Source organism: Impatiens glandulifera, chromosome 1 (genome assembly GCF_907164915.1).
Source record: "Impatiens glandulifera chromosome 1, dImpGla2.1, whole genome shotgun sequence".
Classification (NCBI taxonomy): Eukaryota; Viridiplantae; Streptophyta; class Magnoliopsida; order Ericales; family Balsaminaceae; genus Impatiens; species Impatiens glandulifera.
Genome location: NC_061862.1, coordinates 161,407,767 through 161,428,659, shown reverse-complemented (window position 1 = coordinate 161,428,659; position 20,893 = coordinate 161,407,767). Strand labels below are relative to the sequence as shown.

The window sequence follows — 20,893 nt, the reverse complement described above, 5'->3', positions numbered from 1 at the left end:
CAGAATGCTCGATCGCAGGCGAAACGCCAACGGAGCGTCATGCGTTTGAAATTGCGCCTAAAACGGTGTCGTTTTGCGCTTGCTTTGTCTTCTTTCTCGCAACGACGAACTGGATAAGATGAGTTTCATCTTTGATTTTTTAGAAATAGAACTTTGTTGTTTTTTAACCTTTTGACTTCATTCAAAAGTTTAAATGATCACCCTACTTCGGTGATCATTTCTCATACACCTAGAAACATCATTGCTGCCTATATCGGCAACTGAAGAAGAACAACCAAAAAATTTAACTTAATTGAGGCGACTTGGTCGATGAACCGGTATTGGGAGGCTATAAATAGCCTCTCTTGAGCAAACCGAATGCAAGAGATTCACTCTCAAGCTCTCAATTAAGTTTTTTTGAAAAAATCGTCATTAAAACATCAAGCTTTCTGGAATTTCGAATTTTTTGTAAAAGACTTCGAATCTCTGATTTAGGCATTCAAGAAGTTTTCTAAGAGTTAATGAATGTTTTCCCACTCCCAGTAAACTTTGAATCACCTTCTATTTTGAATAACATTCTGAATGTTATTTATTTATTTATTTTTTTTTTTTTTTTTTTACAGTTTTGTATACTGCTATTTGTATTCTCCACAAACATTCTTTCCTCAAAGGTGAATCAGCAAATGAACTCTTCCACCTCTCTAATGTAAAACCACAAAGGACTAATTCTGTACTTTCCCCAGCCGTAATAATGGACTTTAAGGGCATGTCAAACAAATCTGACAAAATCGAGCGACAACATTCAGAAGAGATTCGCCAAGAAGTGAGAAAATGTTTCAGGCTTACCTGCTAGTTTCTGAATATTCTTAAGAGATGGTATTTTAGCATCAATTGAAGCTGTATGTGTACGGCCCTTCTTGTAACTTCCTTCTTTCATCAATAAAATCCAGGGACACCAACAAAGAAGATATATTCTCCATCATTAACTGAATTAGTTTTTGAAGCTGAAAAATAAAACATTACAAATGACCAAACTTAAAAACTTAGATTTCCTTCTAACAACATTCTGGATATAATTTACCTGCAATGTTTCTCCAGCAGCAATGTCATCTAATAGCAGTATGTCCTTTACTATCCTAGAGAAAACTACCTCCAAAACTAGACACATACTCCTCTTGTAAGTCCAAGGTAGCATAAGAGAACCCCAAATCATGTATAACTTCTCTAAAGTAAAAACAACCTGATAAAAACCACCATCGCTTAAGTCCATGAAAACACAATGAAAAACAAATAAAGGAAAGTTTTTACCCTTTATGCTAAATGTTGAAGATTCATATTGTTTCACTTGATGAGTATTCTGACAGCCCTTCTGCACCATCAATGGCCTAAAATCACAATATAAAAAATAAATATAAAAGTTAAGAAATAATAGCTTTGAGCAAGGAAAATTTTGATCAAAATATCTGATCAAATTTGCCTTCTTAATATATTTTCTACATTAGCTGGATTCTTAGAGCCAAATCACTAGGATTTTACCTGGTTAACAGACGGCTTCATTCGGACATTTTGAGAAGACGATTAAAATCAGAAAAAAAGATTAACAGCCTCTTGCAGATCTGGTTAACCTAAATTTAAAAATAAAATAAAAAAGCAAAAATCCGAAACAGAGAAATTGCAGATGTCCAAAAGCAAGTCGCTACACACTTTAAGAGATCCAATATTGCATTAACATATCCCAAAGAGCACAAAGAACCTTCGATGTCACCCCAACAAAGGTCATTTTCGTGAGAAGATTGTAGCAGAAAAGATTCGTGCTAGAGTTTGAAAAATCGATGAGAGAAAGTAAAGTAAGAGAGCAACAAAAAAATTTCTATTTATTTAAATAAAAATGAAGCAAACACAGTGATTGATTAACATAAAAAAGAGTGACATGGGAGGAAATTAGGGAATTTGGAAGAAGAAATGAGAGAAAATAACGTATCACCACATTGACAAAAAAGAATAAAGGATGAGAAAAGAGAGAGAAATTTTGTTATTTTTCCAGGTAATCAGATTGTGCCACATAATTCCCTCTAAAATTCCTCTTCCAAATTGTCTCCCGTAATAATTTCTCATAAATCTCTAATGTAAATATCTATTGAAGTTTACTTCATTAGGTAGTATTTGATTCACTTCTTTCAGCGCTATAAATACTTAGTGAAGCAATGTGCCATTTGTTTCACTCATGTCACCGTTGTAAATTCATAGTGAAACTTGATTCATTAGCTAGCATTTGTTCCACTTTTATCAGCGATGTAAATACTTAGTGAAACAAGCTTCACTAACTAAGTTTGTTTCACTCTTTTCAGGTTGTAAATACCTAGTGAAACTAAGGGGGCGTATCTACTCTTCTTGGGCTAGGGTGGGCAGCCCCACCTAAATTAAAAAAATACTTTAGGTGAGCTCCGCCCCAATTAAATTAAAAAAAATAAAAATTGGGGCAATTACCTTTTCTCACTCCTCTACTATTAGATTCTCATATATCTGGTCCCACCTAGCAAAACTTTTTTTTGCTTTTTATTTTTATAAATAAAATTAAATTAGCACTTTATATTTTTCTGATATTCGAATAAGTTCTTGTAGAAGTTAATTTCGCATTTTTAATACCATTTCTTTCTCCACATCAAAATTTATTTGAATTAGCAATTTAGTGATAATGATTCATAAGAGTAATTTTGTTGAAAAACATTTTTTTGAAATATTTGGTTAATCTTTTTTAATATGAATACAAAAAGGCTTTTTATCCTTACCTAACTTAATTATAATATTTTTATTGATCAAATAATTAATGGATGTGTTCTAAGTCATTACTAGTTATGTTATTTGTTTGTTTAATTATTAAAATATAAGTGATTTAAGTTAAAAAAATATTAAAAATACAAATATATAATAAAAAATAACTATAAAAGAAAATCTAATAATTTAATTTTTTTAATTAATTTAATAAATAATTGGTATGTTTTCTCTTTAAATTTTATGTAAATTCACAAATTATTTTTAAGGTATATATTATCTAATTTTGATGAATGATAAGTCTAATTTAAAAGTTAAAATGATTAATTAAATATATTATTAATTTTTTATTTAAATATTTTTTAGTGTTTTACTTTTTTTAATTTATTTTTATTAAAAAGAATAGAAGGTCACAACTTCAATAATGTGTATGCTAAATGTTTTGAATGTACTGTTTTATTTCATAATTTCATAAAGTAAATGTTCATACATCTTTTATTTTATATGTTTGAATGAATTAATTTATTATATCAATTACATGAGAATAAAAGCGAAACATAGAAAGTTAAATTTGAGGTGATGAAGATTTGGTTTGTAGAAAAAAATGTAGTCAGCCCCCACGTAATTTTTCATTCTGGTTCCGCCCATGCGAAACAAACTTCACTAGGTAGCTTGTTTCATTATTATTTTTTTTTATAGAATTGACATAAATACATAAATGTTTTTACATGAATACATAAATGTTTACACATTAATGTGTTAGTGGTTTTACATTAACGTTTATATATATATTTAATATATAATTATATAAATTATAAAATAATTAAAACAAATTTATTTAAATATATTAGCAATAAATTTTAAAATATATTGTTATATATATATATATATATATATATATAATTATATATATATATATATATATATATATAATTATATATATATATATATATAATTATATAAATTATGAAATAATTTGTACAAATTAATTTAAATATATCACAAATAAATTTAATTATATCAATTATAAAATTATAATTAATATGTTATATCATAAATAAAATAATTAATAATTAATACTAATTAATTTAAATATCTCACAAATTAATTTATAATTATATTTTTATATTTGTATATATATAATTATATAAATTATAATATAATTAACACAAATTAATTTAAATATAACCGAAATAAAATTATATTATAAATATGTTTTTATATATAATTATATAGATTATAAAGGGATTATGTGTACAGTAAATGAAGCGGAGAGAGTGATATTTAGCTATATAATGTTTCACTTTTTTTTCATTTAAATTTTATTTTAAATGAATGAAACTAATTTAATAATAAAATAATAACGCTGGTGCGAAATATAACACGAAGAATCGGTATACATCGGTATACATCGTAACATTTTTTTTAGTCACTCTATGGAAGGTCAATTTAAGTAGTCTTAAGTTGGTTATTTCAAATATTAATAATTATTTTTTTCCAAAATTTAATTAGGATGAATTTAACATTCTTATCTTATTATTTTACTACCATTCACGTCCCGTTCAATTTTAGATAATTTCTCAAGAATATCTTTACTATAATTTTTTCTAAAAATAAATAAATTATATGAAAAATTTTGTAATATAATATATATTAAAAAATTATATTATTATAAAAAATAAATTTAAAACTCTTATAAAATAAAAATATATTAATAATATTAATTATGTTTATAGTATTCAAAACAAAATTATGAACACCACCGATTAAACAGATATTTATAATATCCAGACAGAATCATATCATCAACCAATTAAATCCCATTCCGATATTTATAATATCCAGACAGAATCATATCATCAACCAATTAAATCCCATTTATAACCAGACAATTCAAATCAAAAACAGATTATAATTAACATTCATGAATACTATTTTTTTTAATTAGAGACATGTTATAAAAGAAAATACAATAATAACCTAATTGATTGAATGTAGCATCTTTAAAATAATGAAGTCTTCTAAATATTTATATTTTAATTCTTCATATAATAATGGAATCCTTTAAATTCTCATATTCAAATTCATTTATTCATATGCATTTTCATCTGTTTTTTTCATTCATGTCACACACTAATGAAGAAAGAAACATCTTGTAATTATTTATTCAGCAAAAAAAGAAGGATTCCAGATTTTTCACTTGCATAGCGAGGCAAGAATACGACGGGGTGGTTGGAATGAACGTCGGGAATGGAGGACAGCCAAGTTGTCAAGAAGCAGAACATCGCCGTTTTTCCAGGGAATGGCAACAGATTCCTCCTCCAGTATTCTCAAGCAGTCGTGGATAGTGTCGGCTGGGAGAGGCGTCCCATCACCGAATGTCACCGCCTTGACAGGGTCGTTCCTGTCATCTTTCCATCCTGTATAAGCAGCTACCATGCTGTTGAACCAAATCTTTCTATCCCTTGTTCTACTGTTGTCTACCTTAATTGCGGGAATTGGTCCCATTATTGACTTCACTGTTCCATCTTCTTGCCATTCCAACTTCATCCCCAACTTTGCAGCCCTGTTATTTATTCCCATCATTTATGATTAGTTGAATAAAACTAGTTAGTTAACTTCTTGTTGTTGTTTTACCTTTGATCTGCTACAGTCTTGTCTTGGGTTAAAAATGTTGATTTCCATCCTCTTCCAATTGGGGAAGAAGGATCATCATCTTCTCCAAGAACCCGTGTATAGATCAATCCCTTCTCTTCCAATTCCTGCACAAAATCAGGATGCCTTTCTTTCATCTTCTGGTAAACGATATGGCTAAGAACAATTGGAGTTTCCCCTCCACTGCATGGTTCTACTTCACAGAAGAAGAACAGTTTTGATGGGAACTCAGGAACCTGTACAAAATGAAATCTCAAGATTACGATTGATTATAAGTAATGGGTGGGGGATAGTTTTTTACCTGGGCCATCTCATGGTGAAAGGGGATCTTCTGATCTGGCGGGGATTCGTTGGCAGTGAAGACCCGACCGACAACGTTCGTTCTAGGGGCGGCGCCGCCGACATAAGGCAACTCATCGAATCCAAAAGCCTCAACAACGTCGTTGAAGTGGGAGGCAGTAGTCAAGTTGAATCCCCTGAACATGATTGCCCCACTTTGATGGAGAACTGAGTCGATCCATGACTTCTGATCCTTGATGGCCTCGATTAAGTCAGATGGGTTTACAGTGATGTTCGAATTGGGTGATGATAATACGGCTGGGAATACGATTCGTCCTTCATCGTACAACTTCTGCTGAGGTAATGACTTGGTTTCTACGAAGAAGAAGTTCTTGGCCATCATCTCATGTGCCCACGACGGGATGCAACTATCTGTAGAAAAATGCACTAAAGAAGTGTAATTTTATCTCACCCTTCACAGAATTACGTCCTCATTCATTCATTAATGGTGGCTCTAAGGTTCCAAAATTGGAGGATAGGATTAAGGTAAGGGGACCCACCAAATCATAATTTTTTTTTTTGAAGTATAGAGGTAAAGTAGTAAGGAGAAGAAAAAAAGAAAGAAGAGAAATGCTTCCAAAAGTCAAATCTATGGAAATTTTGATCATCACAATTCACAAACATGCACTCTGATCTAAGTCATAATAAAATCCCAATGAAAAACCATATGGTAAGAGTTAGCGATTTTGATCATGTCTACCGTCTAAGATTATATGGTTGGTATTGTTATTATGTCAGTCAGTCAGACATATATCCTTCAGCTCCATCACTAGAGCCGTAGCTGCCTCTGCCATCTAAGTCTTCGTCTTTGTCAGCCTTCTTCAGCCGCCTTGGTATGGTGGCTGCCCTCCTCCTCTTCTCTGAGAAGACTTTTCCACTTCCATAATCCTGCTGCCGCCATAACTAATATTATGTAAGTAACCACTCCTCCAACCCCAACAAAATAATATAACTTACGTTTTTTTCTTACTTAAGATTAGATCAATTGAACATTACCTCCTCTGCTTCCCTTGATTCTATGACAGCAGCAACTCGCCTTTTCCTTACAGTCACTTTCGAAGGTGGTAAGAAATGTTCCACTTGCTCAGATGACTTCCCTTCCTTGGACCTCTTCTTCCGTAAGATCAGCTTTGTTGGCAGGGGCTGTATTTATTGCATTATAATTATTATCAAACCGAAACATATCAAGAATAAAGAAAGATAAGACGTTTCTCAAGTCAATACCATATAACGAGCATCTGAATCACCAAACGCTACTAAGTATGTTGTAGGGTCATCTACATCTTCTCCTCGTACCTGTTGAGAATCAGGAAAGGAAACTTGGAGGGTTGGTTAGTAATATATCAGTAGAAATTAATTGGTAAATAAAAGCTACCACTTACATCCCACTGGTACTCACGAATCCATGAATACGAAATATCCTCATCTTCATCATACATGTCTTTAGTTAGCTGCCACCGTGACACAAAGGGGTAAAAATCATCCTAATGAAAAAATTAACACCAGAGCAGCTTCAACTAATTATATATTTTCAGTCATACTGACCTCTTCCTTTAATGGTGCCATAAAAGCTAAAAATCTTTCAGGCTTGTCCGATCCCGACCCCTTTGTTACATAACTTTTCATCACAGCCTGCATATAGAGTAGAATGCATAATCATATTCATGCCCATCCAAAAGAGTTCAACAAATGGTCAATGCCAAATAAAACTGTCCAGAAATGAACCACAAACTCCTCTTCACAGCTTTTTGAGTTTATGTTTTCAAATGTGGTTTCAACTTTGATTGGAGTCTCCATGATTACCAATTGAGTTTAATGCATAATGAGATGAATCAGACCTCAAAAAATAATATCAATTCTACAAGAATGGAAACTTTTTTAAAACCAGTCAAAATAGAAAAAAGTTATTGAATAGAGCAAATGCTATATTGTACTAATTACAGTGTCGGGAGTGTTTTTTTTCAGTAAGTCATAAACCAGGTTAATATTGTAATGCAAAAGCCGAAATGGAAATCCTACCCGAGATTCAAGCTCTTCACAAGTAGATTTGTTCAATTTTTTGTAACTATCTGAATCAGCAGTTGGAGCACCGTCAAATGTTACCATAACAAACTGATCTTCGTATCTGTCACCATAACAGTAAAGATGCTGGTTGATTAATGAGATGAGGACAAATACTAAGGTAATAACATATTGGACACTTACTATTTTGAAAATAAATTAAATATATCTCCCATTGATGACAATTCCAAACACGGTGTTATCTCTTATGCTACATAACCTTCCAACCGTTTGAAAACCACGTAAGCATGGACTATTTTTTTTCTCTTTAACTTTCCTCTCCCTCTTTCAAGTGCAGATGGAATGAAGAGAAAGAAGAGACAAATAAACAGAGAAAAGGATGGGAATGAAAAGGAGGGGGAAAAGAGTAAATGGAGTGGTTTTAGACTCCATGTCTATGTACTAATTGGAAGGTTATGACATAAGATTGTTTGGAATTAGCGTTAAAGAGGGATCATATTGAAGAGGTTCTCATAATTGGATAGGAAAAAACAAAACCACGACAAAGTTTGAAGGCCAAAATACCAAATTTTCCCTTATTTATTCATTCATTTACTCTGATTGATTGTTGTTAGTATTATGCATGCGTTTCTTCTCTATAACTAATATGAGAAAAACAAAATGCATGATATACCTATCAAATTCAGGCAGTAAAGGCAGTATTTCAACAGGTGTAAGATTCTTGTTGGTTGCATGAACAGGCATAGACTTGCATGCAACAAATGAATCCTCAATTTCCTGGATTTTTCTGTCCCTGTAAGAGTTAAGGGAGGAAAGGGTTAAATTCTTGTCAGAGATCATATATGAGATATGAATCCATGAAGGAAAGTAATGACCTGTTATTTAAGTTCTCCAGAATACTTTTTCCTCGCGCTTCGCGTAACTCTTTTGCTTGTTTCTCAGTCAGAGGCTGCAAACGCATTAAAGTTTTTCATAATAAATTCAAAAAGGACGTGCTTCTAGTATTTCAAATAAATAAGCGAATCCAGATATATAACTTACCTGTTTTGTTGATTCAGTATTAAGAGGGGAGATGTACTGTGTTTTGACAAGCCATGAAAGACCTTTATCCGTAGGCCTATCTTTCTTGCGAATACCATCTCGTTTGAAAGGAGTTATTGGATCATCATCGAGTAATAGCTCCGCATCTTCAGGATCTAGTGGTAATTTTTCACCCTTGGGAGGACTAATAAAGATTAACCATCAGTATGTAAAGTCATAGATGATTTAGGTGAGTGTACATAAAAAACTATAAATGGCAAATACTTGAATACGCTAAGATCAAGAAGATCAAGAGGTATCCCCAGATCTGTCTCAGCATAGAGTTGAGGCTTGTGCATTTTCTCCAGTGATGTAATTGAGTATTTCGTAAATCTGCAAGAAGAGACGTGAGATTCATAATCATTTAAAAGAACTAAATAAAGAAAAAATCATGGAAGTTTAAGACTACCTGTCTTTATCCCTTCTCACAGACATCCGTTTTAGTTGTGCAGATGGCTCAGGTAATTCATTGCGGAATCTTCAAAGAGTGTAAAGTAATAAATTAGCAATGAAATGATAAACAATTACATAGCCTATCAACAACAATTAGGGTTAGCAAAAAATGTGTTTGAGTATCCACTACAGGTATTTTACTCACTTCAATCTGCAAATAAATGTTGTTGGTTTTTTTAGCCGGTTCTCAGTCCTTTCACCACCCAAAAGTGCTGAACTCGTCTTGTCAGCCATACTTAACCCAGTAACTGAACCTTGACCTCTCATACTAGAAGTTAACATTTGGGTCTTCTGCAGCACTGCATTTTGTGATTCCTTCAAGTGATGCCTATGCTTAGCTTCTTGCTTTTGTTTCTCCATCTCTCTCTTTTTCCTCACCCTTCTTTCTTCTTCAGTCTCCACCCTCCCTGGAGGCCCATTTGGTTTCTTGCCCGACATAGGAGGAAGATAAGGCTTGTGTGTTTTATCTGCAGTACCTCTACTGACATGACCTGTGAAGGGTTCATGGTGTTTTGATGCTGTTCTATCCCTGTATACACCCTTTCTTTCATCTACTTTAGTTCTATTACTGGGTAATGACGAAGGTGGTGGTGGTGGTGGTGGTGGCAGAGGTAGGGCTTCTGTTGGAGGAGGAGGGATTGAATCACCTGGGGGAGAAGATAAAGGAGGCGGCGGTGGTGGTGGTGTTTGATTAATGAATTGGGAATACTGGGATGATTGATAGTACACTGAGTTCTGAGGAACTGGAGGAAGAGGTGGAGGGGGAGGTAGGAATGATGAAGAATCAGGCGGTGGGGGTGGGGGAGGTATGAATGGAGAAGAATCAGGTGGGGGTGGGGGTGGCGGAGGTGCCATGGGATAAGGATACTGTGGATGATTTCCATGACCATAACTTCCATGTTGATAACCAGGGCCTGGATATGAAGCCTCACCACCATAACCCCAATTCTGTTGTGGGTACTGATTTCCTCCAAACTGTGATACAGCTGGTGGAAGATTGTTCTGATTAGAACCAGGGGGAGGAACGGAATTCGATTGTGGAGGCGGAGGAAATGATCGGTAAGCCATACTCTTTCTGATCAATTCAAATGGTAAAACGAGAATGCAAGAGAGAAGTAAACTAAACCCTTGTGAACGAACAATTACACACAATGTAGAAGTCTAAATCTCAATTAACCTTACCGATAGATGAATTGTTATGCTTATCTTGGATTTGTGAAAGTCGGCTTGAGATAGAGAAACCTAGGCCTAGCGGCTGAGGAAATGCAGCGAAATTGAGTTATGAACCCTAGAAGCAGACCTAATATACTAATTATAACCCTAAAGTGATTCTAGGGTTAGGTTAGATCAGTCATTGCGATTCTTCGCTAGGGACGCGAATTGGAGGATCAATCTCTTCTTCTACCCGCTTGAAGAATGTTCTTTGAAAAATTCCCATTTATATATATCATCTTTTTTTTTATATTTTTCTCAAACCCTTCAAATTTTTTAAATTCGGAGGCAAAATCAAATCTTGCAAGATCAGATAGATAGATAGAGGAAGTGGCCGGAGGAATGACAGTCACCGGAAACTTAGTATTTTCGACTAGGATGATTGTTTTTTTTTTTTTTTTTTTTTTTGTTCATACTAGATTTTTTTAATTTTTTTAGTTTTTATTTATTTTTAGAGTTTCTTAACCTCTTTCTCTTCACGGGTTTAAGTTATTAATTTATTAGCTTTTAGACCGCAGACGGTTTAACTTGTTATTGTGTTTTTGTTTAATGGTTTATCTCGTTATATTATAGTTTTTACGACGATTCTTTACGATTAAATTTAAGGTAATATCATCTCGTTAAGATATTAGGTTTGCATATAATTTTTTTTTGTTACGGTTTTATATATATTAGGTTGAGTATGACCAAATTATTAAGTTGTTTATTTCTTTTCTCGTATCTTTAATTTTGTTCTTTTTATTTTGTCTTAACCTCTTTCACCACAATTTGATTATTATTCACGGGGTTTAACTCATTAGTTTATTAGTTTTTACAACCGCAATTAGAGTTTCGTAAACAGTTTAATTCGTTATCATGTCTTGTTTAACGGTTTATCTCGTTATATTAGAGTTTTTTAGGTTTTCGACGACGATTTCTTGTGATCCAAGTTTAGGGTAATACCATCTCGATTAAGATATGAAATAAATTCTACAACCAAAAAGTTACTATTTTTTTTTGTTACGTTTTATAGTTTTATATAGAAGTTAGATCGAGTACGACAAAGTTATTAACCTTACTTCTTTTTTCGCATCTTTAATTTTGTTCTTTTTTTTTCTTAAGCAATATGTTTGTGTGTTAATAAATTTGTGTTTTAATGACAACGGTCAAATCACCCATTGTTTATCGTTATAAAATAAAATAAAACTTTAATATTGCTTTATAAATAGATGATATTTAGATAGTATTTGATACGTGGTAATGAAATTATACAGGGTATAAATTGTATAAAGGTATAAATTGTAATGATGTATAAATAATATAGGATAGTATAAATTGTATAGGTTATCGATGTTTTGTATGAATTATAAGAAATGGTATAAGTTGTATATAGTTTATAATTTTGTGTTTGGTATGTAGTATAAAAATGTAGTATACGTTGTATAAATATTTATTTAAAATATTAATTATTATTATTATTTTATATTTATTTATATTATAAATAATATGATTTATTATTATAAATTATTGTAAATTTAATTAACATATAAAAAATTAATTATAATATAAACGATGAATTGTTTTTATTTAATTTAAATATTATTAATAATTGTAATAAGTTAAAATTATTATTTATAATATAAGTAAATATAGAAATTAATAATTAATAAAATTATTATTATGAAAATAAATAAATATTTTTTAATTAAAATATTTAAAAATATATATATTAAAAATAATTAAATATAATAATAATATTAAAGCTAAATAAAATATATTTAATATATTATATAAAAATAAGTTATATATAATATTAATAAAGACCATAATGAGAAATTAAAAATCAAATTATATAAAAAAAAAATAGTATGAGGATTAGTTACAATTTTTTATCAAATATGAAGTATAAATTATATAGAGTTATAAATTAACAAAAGCACCCTATTAAAACACTATTGGTATAGTTTATACTATACCAAATTACCAATAGTTATATCCTATATCAAACACATCTAATAGTGTTATACCCTCTAATACCATCTCAATTAAGATATGAAATAAATTCTACAACAACAAATTTACTGTTTTTTTTGTTATATTTTATATAAAAGTTAGATTGAGTACGACAAAGTTATGAAGTTTACTTCTTTTTTTTCATCTTTAATTTATTTTTTCTTAAGCAATATATTTATGTGTTAATAAAGTTGTATTTTAATGACAACGGTCAAATCACCTACTTGTTTATCGTTATAAAATAAAATAAAAGTTTAATATTACTTTATAAATAGAGGATATTTAAAGAAGAAAACAATATAACATTAAAAAAATAATAAAGACATACAAAATGTACAAAGTTCAACAATGTTTATGTCTCCTTGAAGAATGGTCATTCTAATAATATTCATTAAAAAAATGATATAGTATAAGTCTCTATAAATAGGAGCAAATATAATCAAAATCAATAGTTTACTCCATATCATTGAAATTTCCTAATTACTTATGTTAGACACATCCTGTAAGAAGAGAATCATTGGTTTCTTATAGTTATCTTCTTTCTTTCACTTTATTCTGTCAATAAATTGATATTTTATTTAAAATTTTACAAATTTAATTTGAAATTTTATTAGTTAGGTATAATTATCATTTATATATATAATTAAGTATGGTACATTAACCATAATTAAAAATAATAATAAATAAATAACACGGTAAAAACACTATATTTACAAAATTAATTAAATTTATTTATTTATTTAAATAAATAATAACTTTTTTTAATAAATATAAATAAAATGGTATAAAAGTATAAAATTGAAAATATTTATAAAATCGTAAAATCGTAAAATTTTATTATCGTAAAATTTTATTATCGTAAATTTAAAATTGTAAAAGTTTACCTAAAACGAGATTAGTTAACATTATCTAAAATTGTAAAATTTTAACCAAACTCAAGGTTTTAAGTAACTAAATATATATATAAAATAATTTATTCTTAAGTCAATAAAAAAATTAAACTCATTAAATTATAACAAAAATATGAAGTCTAAAACATATCGATCTCCCAGCTAAACTAATATTGCGTTTTTTTTATATAAGATGAATGAGCCATATATTAAATCGCCATTCCAACAATTCCACTCAATCTCAAATAAATAAACTATATACAATTAATTTCCACATTAACAAAATTCACTTTGCTTAAAAGTAAGTTGATTGTATCTTCTTCAGACAAATTCTACTCCTTGAGAGATAAATCGATTTATTCTCTAAAACCTAAAGGTAGTCAATATATTGATAATCTACTAAATAATTGTCAAAATAACTTTAGATTACAATCTAAACTTTAATAAAATCTGAGTCCTTAAACCCAACATCAAACTTTACATTGTTTTTCTCCAAAATTCAATCCTATCTTATATTCCCCAAACTTAAATTCAACTAAAACATTCAAACAAACACATCCAAAACATATTTGTAACACACTTCTAACTATACCTTTTTATTTTATGTTATCAAACATGATGTTAAAGTTTGGTTTTGAACAAATCAAGTTAATAAACTATCAAAGTAGTATTAATGTGACTTTGTTTTACAAGATATGAAGGGTGTTTTTGATAATTATGAAATTAGAATTAGGTTCAATTTCTAAATAATTTAAAAAGTTAGAATGTCGAATCAATAGTTTTTTTTTTTTTAAGTTAATATATTGAACTGTTTTTTTCTTGATAAGAATTAACCTCTAAACAAAAACTGTTTTTTTGTTGACGAAAATTAACCTCTAAACAAAAACTCTTGATACTTCACTAGATAGTTAAACAAATATCTTAATAATACAAATAATATATATTTAAATTGTTTTTAGATAATATATTTTCAAATTGTTTTTATTTTATTCAAATATAAGAATTGTAATTCAATTTCACTCATCCAAATAAACCCGAATGGTATAATTTAGAACCGATAAAACATTGAGATCTAGAATCAAATTTAAGATCATTTTCTACAGAAGTGAAGTTGATTGGTAGAAGCTTAGATCATTGATTAGCCTAAGGTGTTTATAACATGAAACTTCAGTCTCACATAATAACAAGTATGGAAATCATTTTTTTTTTCTTCTATTTCCTCCTGTCAACTGATAGTAAAAACTCAAAAGTAAACAAACAGGTAATAACCTCCCCTAAATCTATCAAGTCATTAGTTATTAACCATTCTTCTCTATGTTCTAAAACACTCAAAATTCAAACTAAATCTGGTTTTGATATAGAGAAGAGAGATCACAAGTTATTTGATTTTCGCAAGGTAGAAGAGAACATGCAGCTAGGGCTAGCTCCATTTTATTTTAACGATAGCTTCTGTAGTTTGGGCTGTACATGCACTTCTCTGCATACGCCATTAGATCTTTAGGCTGTGGTAGACGAGTAGCCAAACCTATAAACATGTATATTTTTTCTTAGTTAAACTTCCATTTATGATCTTATTATGAAGGAAGAAAACATGAAGTTATGTTCTCACCAAGTTCATAAGCTTTGGCAGCCACCTTTGCAGCAATATGGGCTGAAATCTTCCTGATCTTAGTCAATGGTGGATATATAAGTCCTTTACTGAAGTTCTCCTCTGTCACCTGTTCTGCTAGAGCTTCCGCTGTTATAATTCGCATCACAAATGAACAGAAATTTAATTTGTCAACAACTAAAATAAAAACTCAAATCCAAAAAAGAAAGAAAATTACAGGCAGCCAGGAGCATGTCGTCGTGGACACGAATTGCACCGGACATTATCAGACCCAAACCAAGACCGGGGAAGATGTATGCGTTATTTCCCTAGGTAATAAGAATTACATCAAGAACATACATAGGATGCACTTTTTTATGTTCTATTGTCTGAAATAGTAATAGAAATTTGAAAGAAATTCATACCTGACCAGAGATATAAGTTTTTCCTTCATATTCCACAGGATCAAACGGGCTCCCACTCGCAAAAACAGCACGACCCTATACGAAATTAAACAAAAATTACACCCTTTTTTCCACACATATGGCTATGTTTGTTTGTTACCTGACTCCATTTATATGCTTCTTCTGCTGTACACTCAGATTGAGAAGTTGGATTAGACAAAGCAAAAATGACAGGTTTCTGCATGCAAACAGCTCGTTAATTAAGATAAATAACTAATTTGACAATCGTAGTTCTAAAGCGAAAAAACTGTAATACCTCGTTGAAGGATGACATAGACTCTATTATTTCTTTAGTAAATGTTCTTGCGGCTCCTGATGTTCCTATCAGCACCGTTGGCTTAATTATCTGACAATTGAAGAACAATGAGTGATCAGTTGACTAAACCCATTGATAATTTGTTTTGTTTATGAAAGAAGGAGCTTACTTTCACTGCATCAGCCAGATCTCTAACTGGTTCGTGTTCATGAGCCCAAGGCTTCTTAAAATGTTGCAGTGATTCTTTACGTGAACGAACAATTAAACCCTGCCAAAAGACACAGCGATGAATCGAAAGAAATCTAATTCAAGAAACGGGATTTTTTTCTTACCCTAGAGTCCACAAGCCAAATCTTCTTGCGACTCTCCTCTAATGGGACTCCCGTCTGCATTAAGATCCACGAGTCATTTATACACAACACCAAAAAAGAAAATAATCGTGAAAATCATTATTGGTAACCACAAGATATGCACTTACTTGCTTTGATATTTCAAGAGCTATAAGTTCCGCAATACCTGTCCCAGCCTGTCGTAAACCAACACACATAAGTACATACATATGCAAGACAAACATGTTTTGTTTTTTTCTTTATGGAAAATACTATGCCAGAATATGGGTGCACACACACACACCTCTCCAGCTCCGAGGAATAAAAAGGTTTGCTCGGCTAAGGTTCCTCCAACTAACTTCCGAGACGCCATAAGACCAGCAAGAACCACAGATGCTGTTCCCTGAAATCATTCAAATGTAAAATAAGAAAAATCCTACTAAAGGCTTAAAATATATATCTTCTAAATGTGATCAAGATATTACCTGAATGTCGTCATTGAAAACAAGATGGGTGTTGCTATATTTTGCAAGCAGATCAAAGGCATTATGATTTGCAAAGTCCTCAAACTGCAAAATCAACATGGATACTATTAAGAAAACCAAACCCCTAGGCCTTGGAAAATATCATTATTATTAAATAAATATTTCACCTGAATAAGGACTTTCTCTCCATAAATCTGCTTGACAGCAGCCATAAACTCGTGTACAAGTTCAGCATATTCCTGGAATGGAAAGGAGATCAAGTTTATTCATCTCTTTAACATAGTTTAGATTTAACTCAGATCGAAACATGAATAATGATCTTTACCTTGCCCGTTGCTCTTCTTTGCTTAAGGCCAATGTAAAACTCATCATTAAGCAACTTTTCATTATTTGTTCCCACATCAATCGTTACAGGCAAACACTGAAACGATAAAAGCTCTCGTATTCAACATTTCATAATTACGAAAAATAAATAAACAAATACTTACAGCAGAAGGACGAATTCCTCCAAGTGCAGTGTATAAAGAGAGCTTTCCGACAGGTATTCCCATTCCCTATAATAGTATTCCAAAACCGTCAAACTTGTTTGGGATTTTATTATGATACAACTGAACTCGCAATCTATAATCGAAGAAGATGCACTCACCTGACAACCAAGATCACCGAGACCCAAAATCCTCTCCCCATCAGTAACAACAATCACCTGGATGTTTCTCTGAGGCCAATTCTTCAGAACCTCAAGAATTTTGCCTCTATATAAAGAATTTAGTGTTACAAACAAAACAAGAAAAAAACGTTGAGCTGCAGTTGGATCTTACTTCTCTTTCAGACTAATGAAAAGACCCTGTGGACGCCTGAAAATGCTGCCATATTTCTGGCATGCCTCTCCAACAGTGGGTGTGTAGACTACTGGTAGCAGCTCCTCAACATTCTCAATCAAAAGCTTGTAAAAGAGGCTTTCATTCATTTCCTGATGATAGCCATAATAAATAAGTAAGAACAAAATGAACCATTACATTACAGATCGATTACTGATGATATAAGAATGAATACCTGAAGATCCATCATGGCCATATATCTCTGAAGGGGTACTTGATACTGGCGGATAGTATGCATCATTTTCCTGACCTGGATGTAAAAAAGAAAATAGGAAGAACAGATCATCAAAAAAGAGTGAATTCGAAAACAGAGGAAATTCATTACAAGTCACCTGAAGATCATGAGAAACAACAACTGGTGGAAGAAGACCACGCAAGTAATGAGCATCCCTCTCTTTATCAGAGAAGGCAAGCCCTTTGTTGTGGTTTGGATCACGCAACAATGAATAACCACTGCATCATATATATAAATAAGTTCACAGATAACAATCGTCGAGCCAGGAGGTGAGTGTTTTTTCTTCTCCATTGTCAATTTCCAATATAATTTACCCGAAAATAACACCAAAGAGAATGGAAACAAACATAAAGCAATACAAAAGACAATCAACCACACAACTATATGAGAATATAGAAGAGTGATTCGTAAAGTTCTCACCTTGCAACAGATGTGCTCCAGGGAGTTACAGCATGTTCTTCAGTGGCAGTGTCCTCACCATAAAAGTCCTCCATCCCACCGCCAACACTAGTCTTAGGTTCGTTATCAAGCATGGTAGTGGAAGATCCATCCAGCATCTCTTTCAAAGTGTTCTCCATCACAACAGAGAGATTTCTCTCCCCCGACCGTCCATTTGCATTCGTGGAAGCCACCACCATCACCTTCGGTCCTTGGATTCTCCGGTCCGATTGACATAACCGACTTCGAGAAATCCCCCCAGAAAGCGAATTGTTCTGCCCAGATAAAAAAACAAAGACATCAACATTAGTGGGTTATTGCTGAAAATGAAGTAAGTACTAGACGATCTAAATATCATCCAACGAAATGAAATAGAGAATTCAGGAACTAGCATCAAAATGAAAGGTGAGAATCTAGGAAAGTGAATTGAAATGGAGGGTTTAAGGTAGATCACCAGGAAAGCGCTTCCATTTAATGAGATCATGGTGAAATGAATCGATCAGATGCTTGTATCTTCCTGGAGCTGAAGATGATGATGAAAGATGAACGGATGAAGGAGAAAAATGCTTGAATATTTATTTACGAGAGAGAAAGAGGAGAAACCAAGAACGATTCTTGGTGGCAGCACTTCCTTCTTTCCTTCCTTTCTCCTCTTTATCTCTCTACTTTGGACAGCGCCCTTGCTTGCTTGCTCTGCTCTGGTGATGGTGAGCCAGTCCAGATGTGAGGATCCGAATTTGTCGGTATTTACCAAAGTGTCCTTCGGGTTTAAATCAATCTTTTGGGTTGGGTCCCGTGAGATTAGGGCTTTCCATAATTAAAAACAAAAGAAAAGTGTTTATGCGGAACATCGAATTCATCGCCGACTTCAGACCAACTCCTGTCTGACTATGATGTTAAGTATTTTTAAATCAAATCAAATCAAATTGTCTTTTATATTATTTATTTATATATCACAATTTAAAAAACAAACAAATCAAACTATGTCAAATACCATATATTTTAATATGAAAAATATTTTCAATTCAAACATCGGACCAAAAAATATAAAAAAAAAAAGTTAAAAAAATAAACATCAACTTAAATTCATGTAATAGTTCAACAACTGCAACCCATATAAAAAATTCATTCTTCTTAATTAGATATAGTTGAGTTATTTGACATTATCACCTAAAATTAATTTCTTATTTATTGATTTAACTGAGTAATTTAATTATTCTTTTTTAAAATGACAAAATAATTTTTAAGACGATTCTCATTTAAAAATGTCGTGTCTAATTGTGTTAGTTTAAAAAAATTAATTTATTTTTTACTTAAATTAACATGTTTATCTTGAGTGTGATGTAAATTATATTTATTATTTTATTTTTTAACATGTCATTTTATTGTATTATTGTGTAATTATAATATTTTATTATAAATAAAAAAATTATTAAATTAATTAATTTTGCTTAGAATAATTGGTCGGTGCTTTATTTGACGGAATTAACAAAGCTTGGATGAAGTTGGTAAGAGAGAGGAGAGAGAAAGGAGTAGCAAAATACCCCAACACTTGGAGGCTGGTGGACCCTACTTCCTGTCAATTGTTCACTTATAATATTGTTTAAATTCCATTATTTTGACAAGTCTTTATTAACAAATTACCAAAAAAAAAACATTAATTAATAGTTTTATTATAAAAAAAAAACAAACTATTATGTAATTAAATTAAGTTAAAGGAATTTTAAATTAAATCATTATCTATGCTTAATGATGTGATAATTAATTTTTTTTTGTTAGACATGTATGGTACTAGAGTAGTGGACATGCCTAGGACAAAATACAAGCCATTACTACATTCAAAATGGGTAGTTGTTAGGTAGGCCCACTCTTTTATACTATTTCAACCAACTTCATTTTAAATTTTTTTAAACTCACTCATTTTTTTATATAAGAAAGTTTCATATATATATATATATATATATATATATATATATATATATATATATATATATATATATTATTAAAAATGATAAAATAATCGTGTAAACAACAAAATAAAAATAAAAATAAACAATACTCAATAAGTTTTGGCTTGTAAATTCTCGAGAAAAACGATTAACTCTCTGACAGACTATACTCATTTTCTTAAACGAATCTCATAAAAAGTCATACTAATATTATTATTAATGATACGCAATGAGCAACCACAATCATTGACTTCAACCAGATAGTCCATCAAAAAGTAATTTAGATGGTAACCCAAATTTTTAGATCTCTCATATCAGCCGCATCAATTCAAATTTCTCATTACTACCCAAAGACTCGAGCATCACCAAATTAATCTCAGTAATACTTCACAATATACTTCAAATACTAGTCACCCTTAACAATGTAAAAGTAAGTGAGTTGTTGATTCAACCTCACATACGACTAGCCATAATATAACATTTTTCATGCACATATCATCCGTTAGAATCTCACTATGAATAATGCTTCATCCAAAAACAAGATCTTAGATGGAATTTTTGACTCCCAAACTTTTTCTCAACAATAATTTTATGGAGTCATTTTAGCGAACAACTTGTAGTAATGCTCCACATGAAAACTATCCATATATTGTCAACGCATAACGTCTTATTCAGACGGTGGCACTTGATTGCGTCCTATCAAAAGTAAACTCTATTATGAGACAAAGTCTTCATAATGTTTAATCTTCTTCTATATCTAATTCGGCTAGCGAAATCACTAGACCGATGATCAATATTTCCTTAATTGTGACATTTCTACCTATAGTAATGAAACAATTTAATGATACGTCGTAACTAGAATTTTGACACTACATCA

General features: G+C 31.3%; 3 protein-coding genes across 3 annotated transcripts; all 3 read right to left on the bottom strand.

Annotated features, from left to right (window-relative positions):
* Positions 1–4,768: 4,768 nt before the first annotated feature.
* On the bottom strand, positions 4,769–6,166 carry LOC124920524 (clavaminate synthase-like protein At3g21360). Its single transcript, XM_047461024.1, has 3 exons — positions 5,708–6,166; positions 5,389–5,642; positions 4,769–5,317 (listed from the first exon to the last, which is right to left on the bottom strand). The coding sequence occupies exons 1-3, from the start codon at positions 6,086–6,088 to the stop codon at positions 4,948–4,950; spliced, it is 1,005 nt and encodes a 334-aa protein (XP_047316980.1). The 5' UTR covers positions 6,089–6,166; the 3' UTR covers positions 4,769–4,947.
* Positions 6,167–6,483: 317 nt separating this feature from the next.
* On the bottom strand, positions 6,484–10,718 carry LOC124913928 (protein PAF1 homolog). Its single transcript, XM_047454372.1, has 12 exons — positions 9,446–10,718; positions 9,257–9,325; positions 9,073–9,180; positions 8,809–8,992; positions 8,643–8,716; positions 8,441–8,560; positions 7,765–7,870; positions 7,291–7,377; positions 7,128–7,196; positions 6,970–7,041; positions 6,742–6,888; positions 6,484–6,633 (listed from the first exon to the last, which is right to left on the bottom strand). The coding sequence occupies exons 1-12, from the start codon at positions 10,366–10,368 to the stop codon at positions 6,484–6,486; spliced, it is 2,109 nt and encodes a 702-aa protein (XP_047310328.1). The 5' UTR covers positions 10,369–10,718.
* A 3,919-nt stretch (positions 10,719–14,637) lies between these two features.
* Positions 14,638–18,775, bottom strand: LOC124920523 (NADP-dependent malic enzyme-like). Its single transcript, XM_047461023.1, has 20 exons — positions 18,522–18,775; positions 18,050–18,342; positions 17,727–17,847; positions 17,570–17,644; positions 17,335–17,486; positions 17,163–17,268; positions 17,005–17,070; positions 16,842–16,937; positions 16,684–16,755; positions 16,517–16,600; positions 16,336–16,434; positions 16,181–16,228; positions 16,035–16,088; positions 15,872–15,970; positions 15,703–15,792; positions 15,547–15,624; positions 15,408–15,482; positions 15,221–15,311; positions 15,004–15,132; positions 14,638–14,919 (listed from the first exon to the last, which is right to left on the bottom strand). Exons 1-20 carry the CDS (start codon positions 18,549–18,551, stop codon positions 14,831–14,833), a joined length of 1,947 nt encoding a protein of 648 aa, XP_047316979.1. The 5' UTR covers positions 18,552–18,775; the 3' UTR covers positions 14,638–14,830.
* Positions 18,776–20,893: the final 2,118 nt, after the last annotated feature.

Bases quoted from the DNA above. Each gene is read 5' to 3' on its own strand.
- LOC124920524 (XM_047461024.1), bottom strand. From the start codon at position 6,088: ATGATGGCCAAGAACTTCTTCTTCGTAGAAACCAAGTCATTACCTCAG. The intron at 5,643-5,707 runs GTAAAAAACTAT...CATTTTGTACAG, and splicing joins TTCACCATGAGATGGCCCAG to GTTCCTGAGTTCCCATCAAA. The intron at 5,318-5,388 runs GTAAAACAACAA...AATAAATAACAG, and splicing joins AAGACTGTAGCAGATCAAAG to GGCTGCAAAGTTGGGGATGA.
- LOC124913928 (XM_047454372.1), bottom strand. From the start codon at position 10,368: ATGGCTTACCGATCATTTCCTCCGCCTCCACAATCGAATTCCGTTCCT. The intron at 9,326-9,445 runs GTGAGTAAAATA...CACTCTTTGAAG, and splicing joins ACATTTATTTGCAGATTGAA to ATTCCGCAATGAATTACCTG. The intron at 6,889-6,969 runs GTATTGACTTGA...CAATAAATACAG, and splicing joins ATTCAGATGCTCGTTATATG to CCCCTGCCAACAAAGCTGAT.
- LOC124920523 (XM_047461023.1), bottom strand. From the start codon at position 18,551: ATGATCTCATTAAATGGAAGCGCTTTCCTG. The intron at 16,938-17,004 runs GTAAGTATTTGT...TTATCGTTTCAG, and splicing joins GAGGAATTCGTCCTTCTGCT to TGTTTGCCTGTAACGATTGA. The intron at 15,971-16,034 runs GTAAGAAAAAAA...GTCTTTTGGCAG, and splicing joins TTTGGCTTGTGGACTCTAGG to GGTTTAATTGTTCGTTCACG.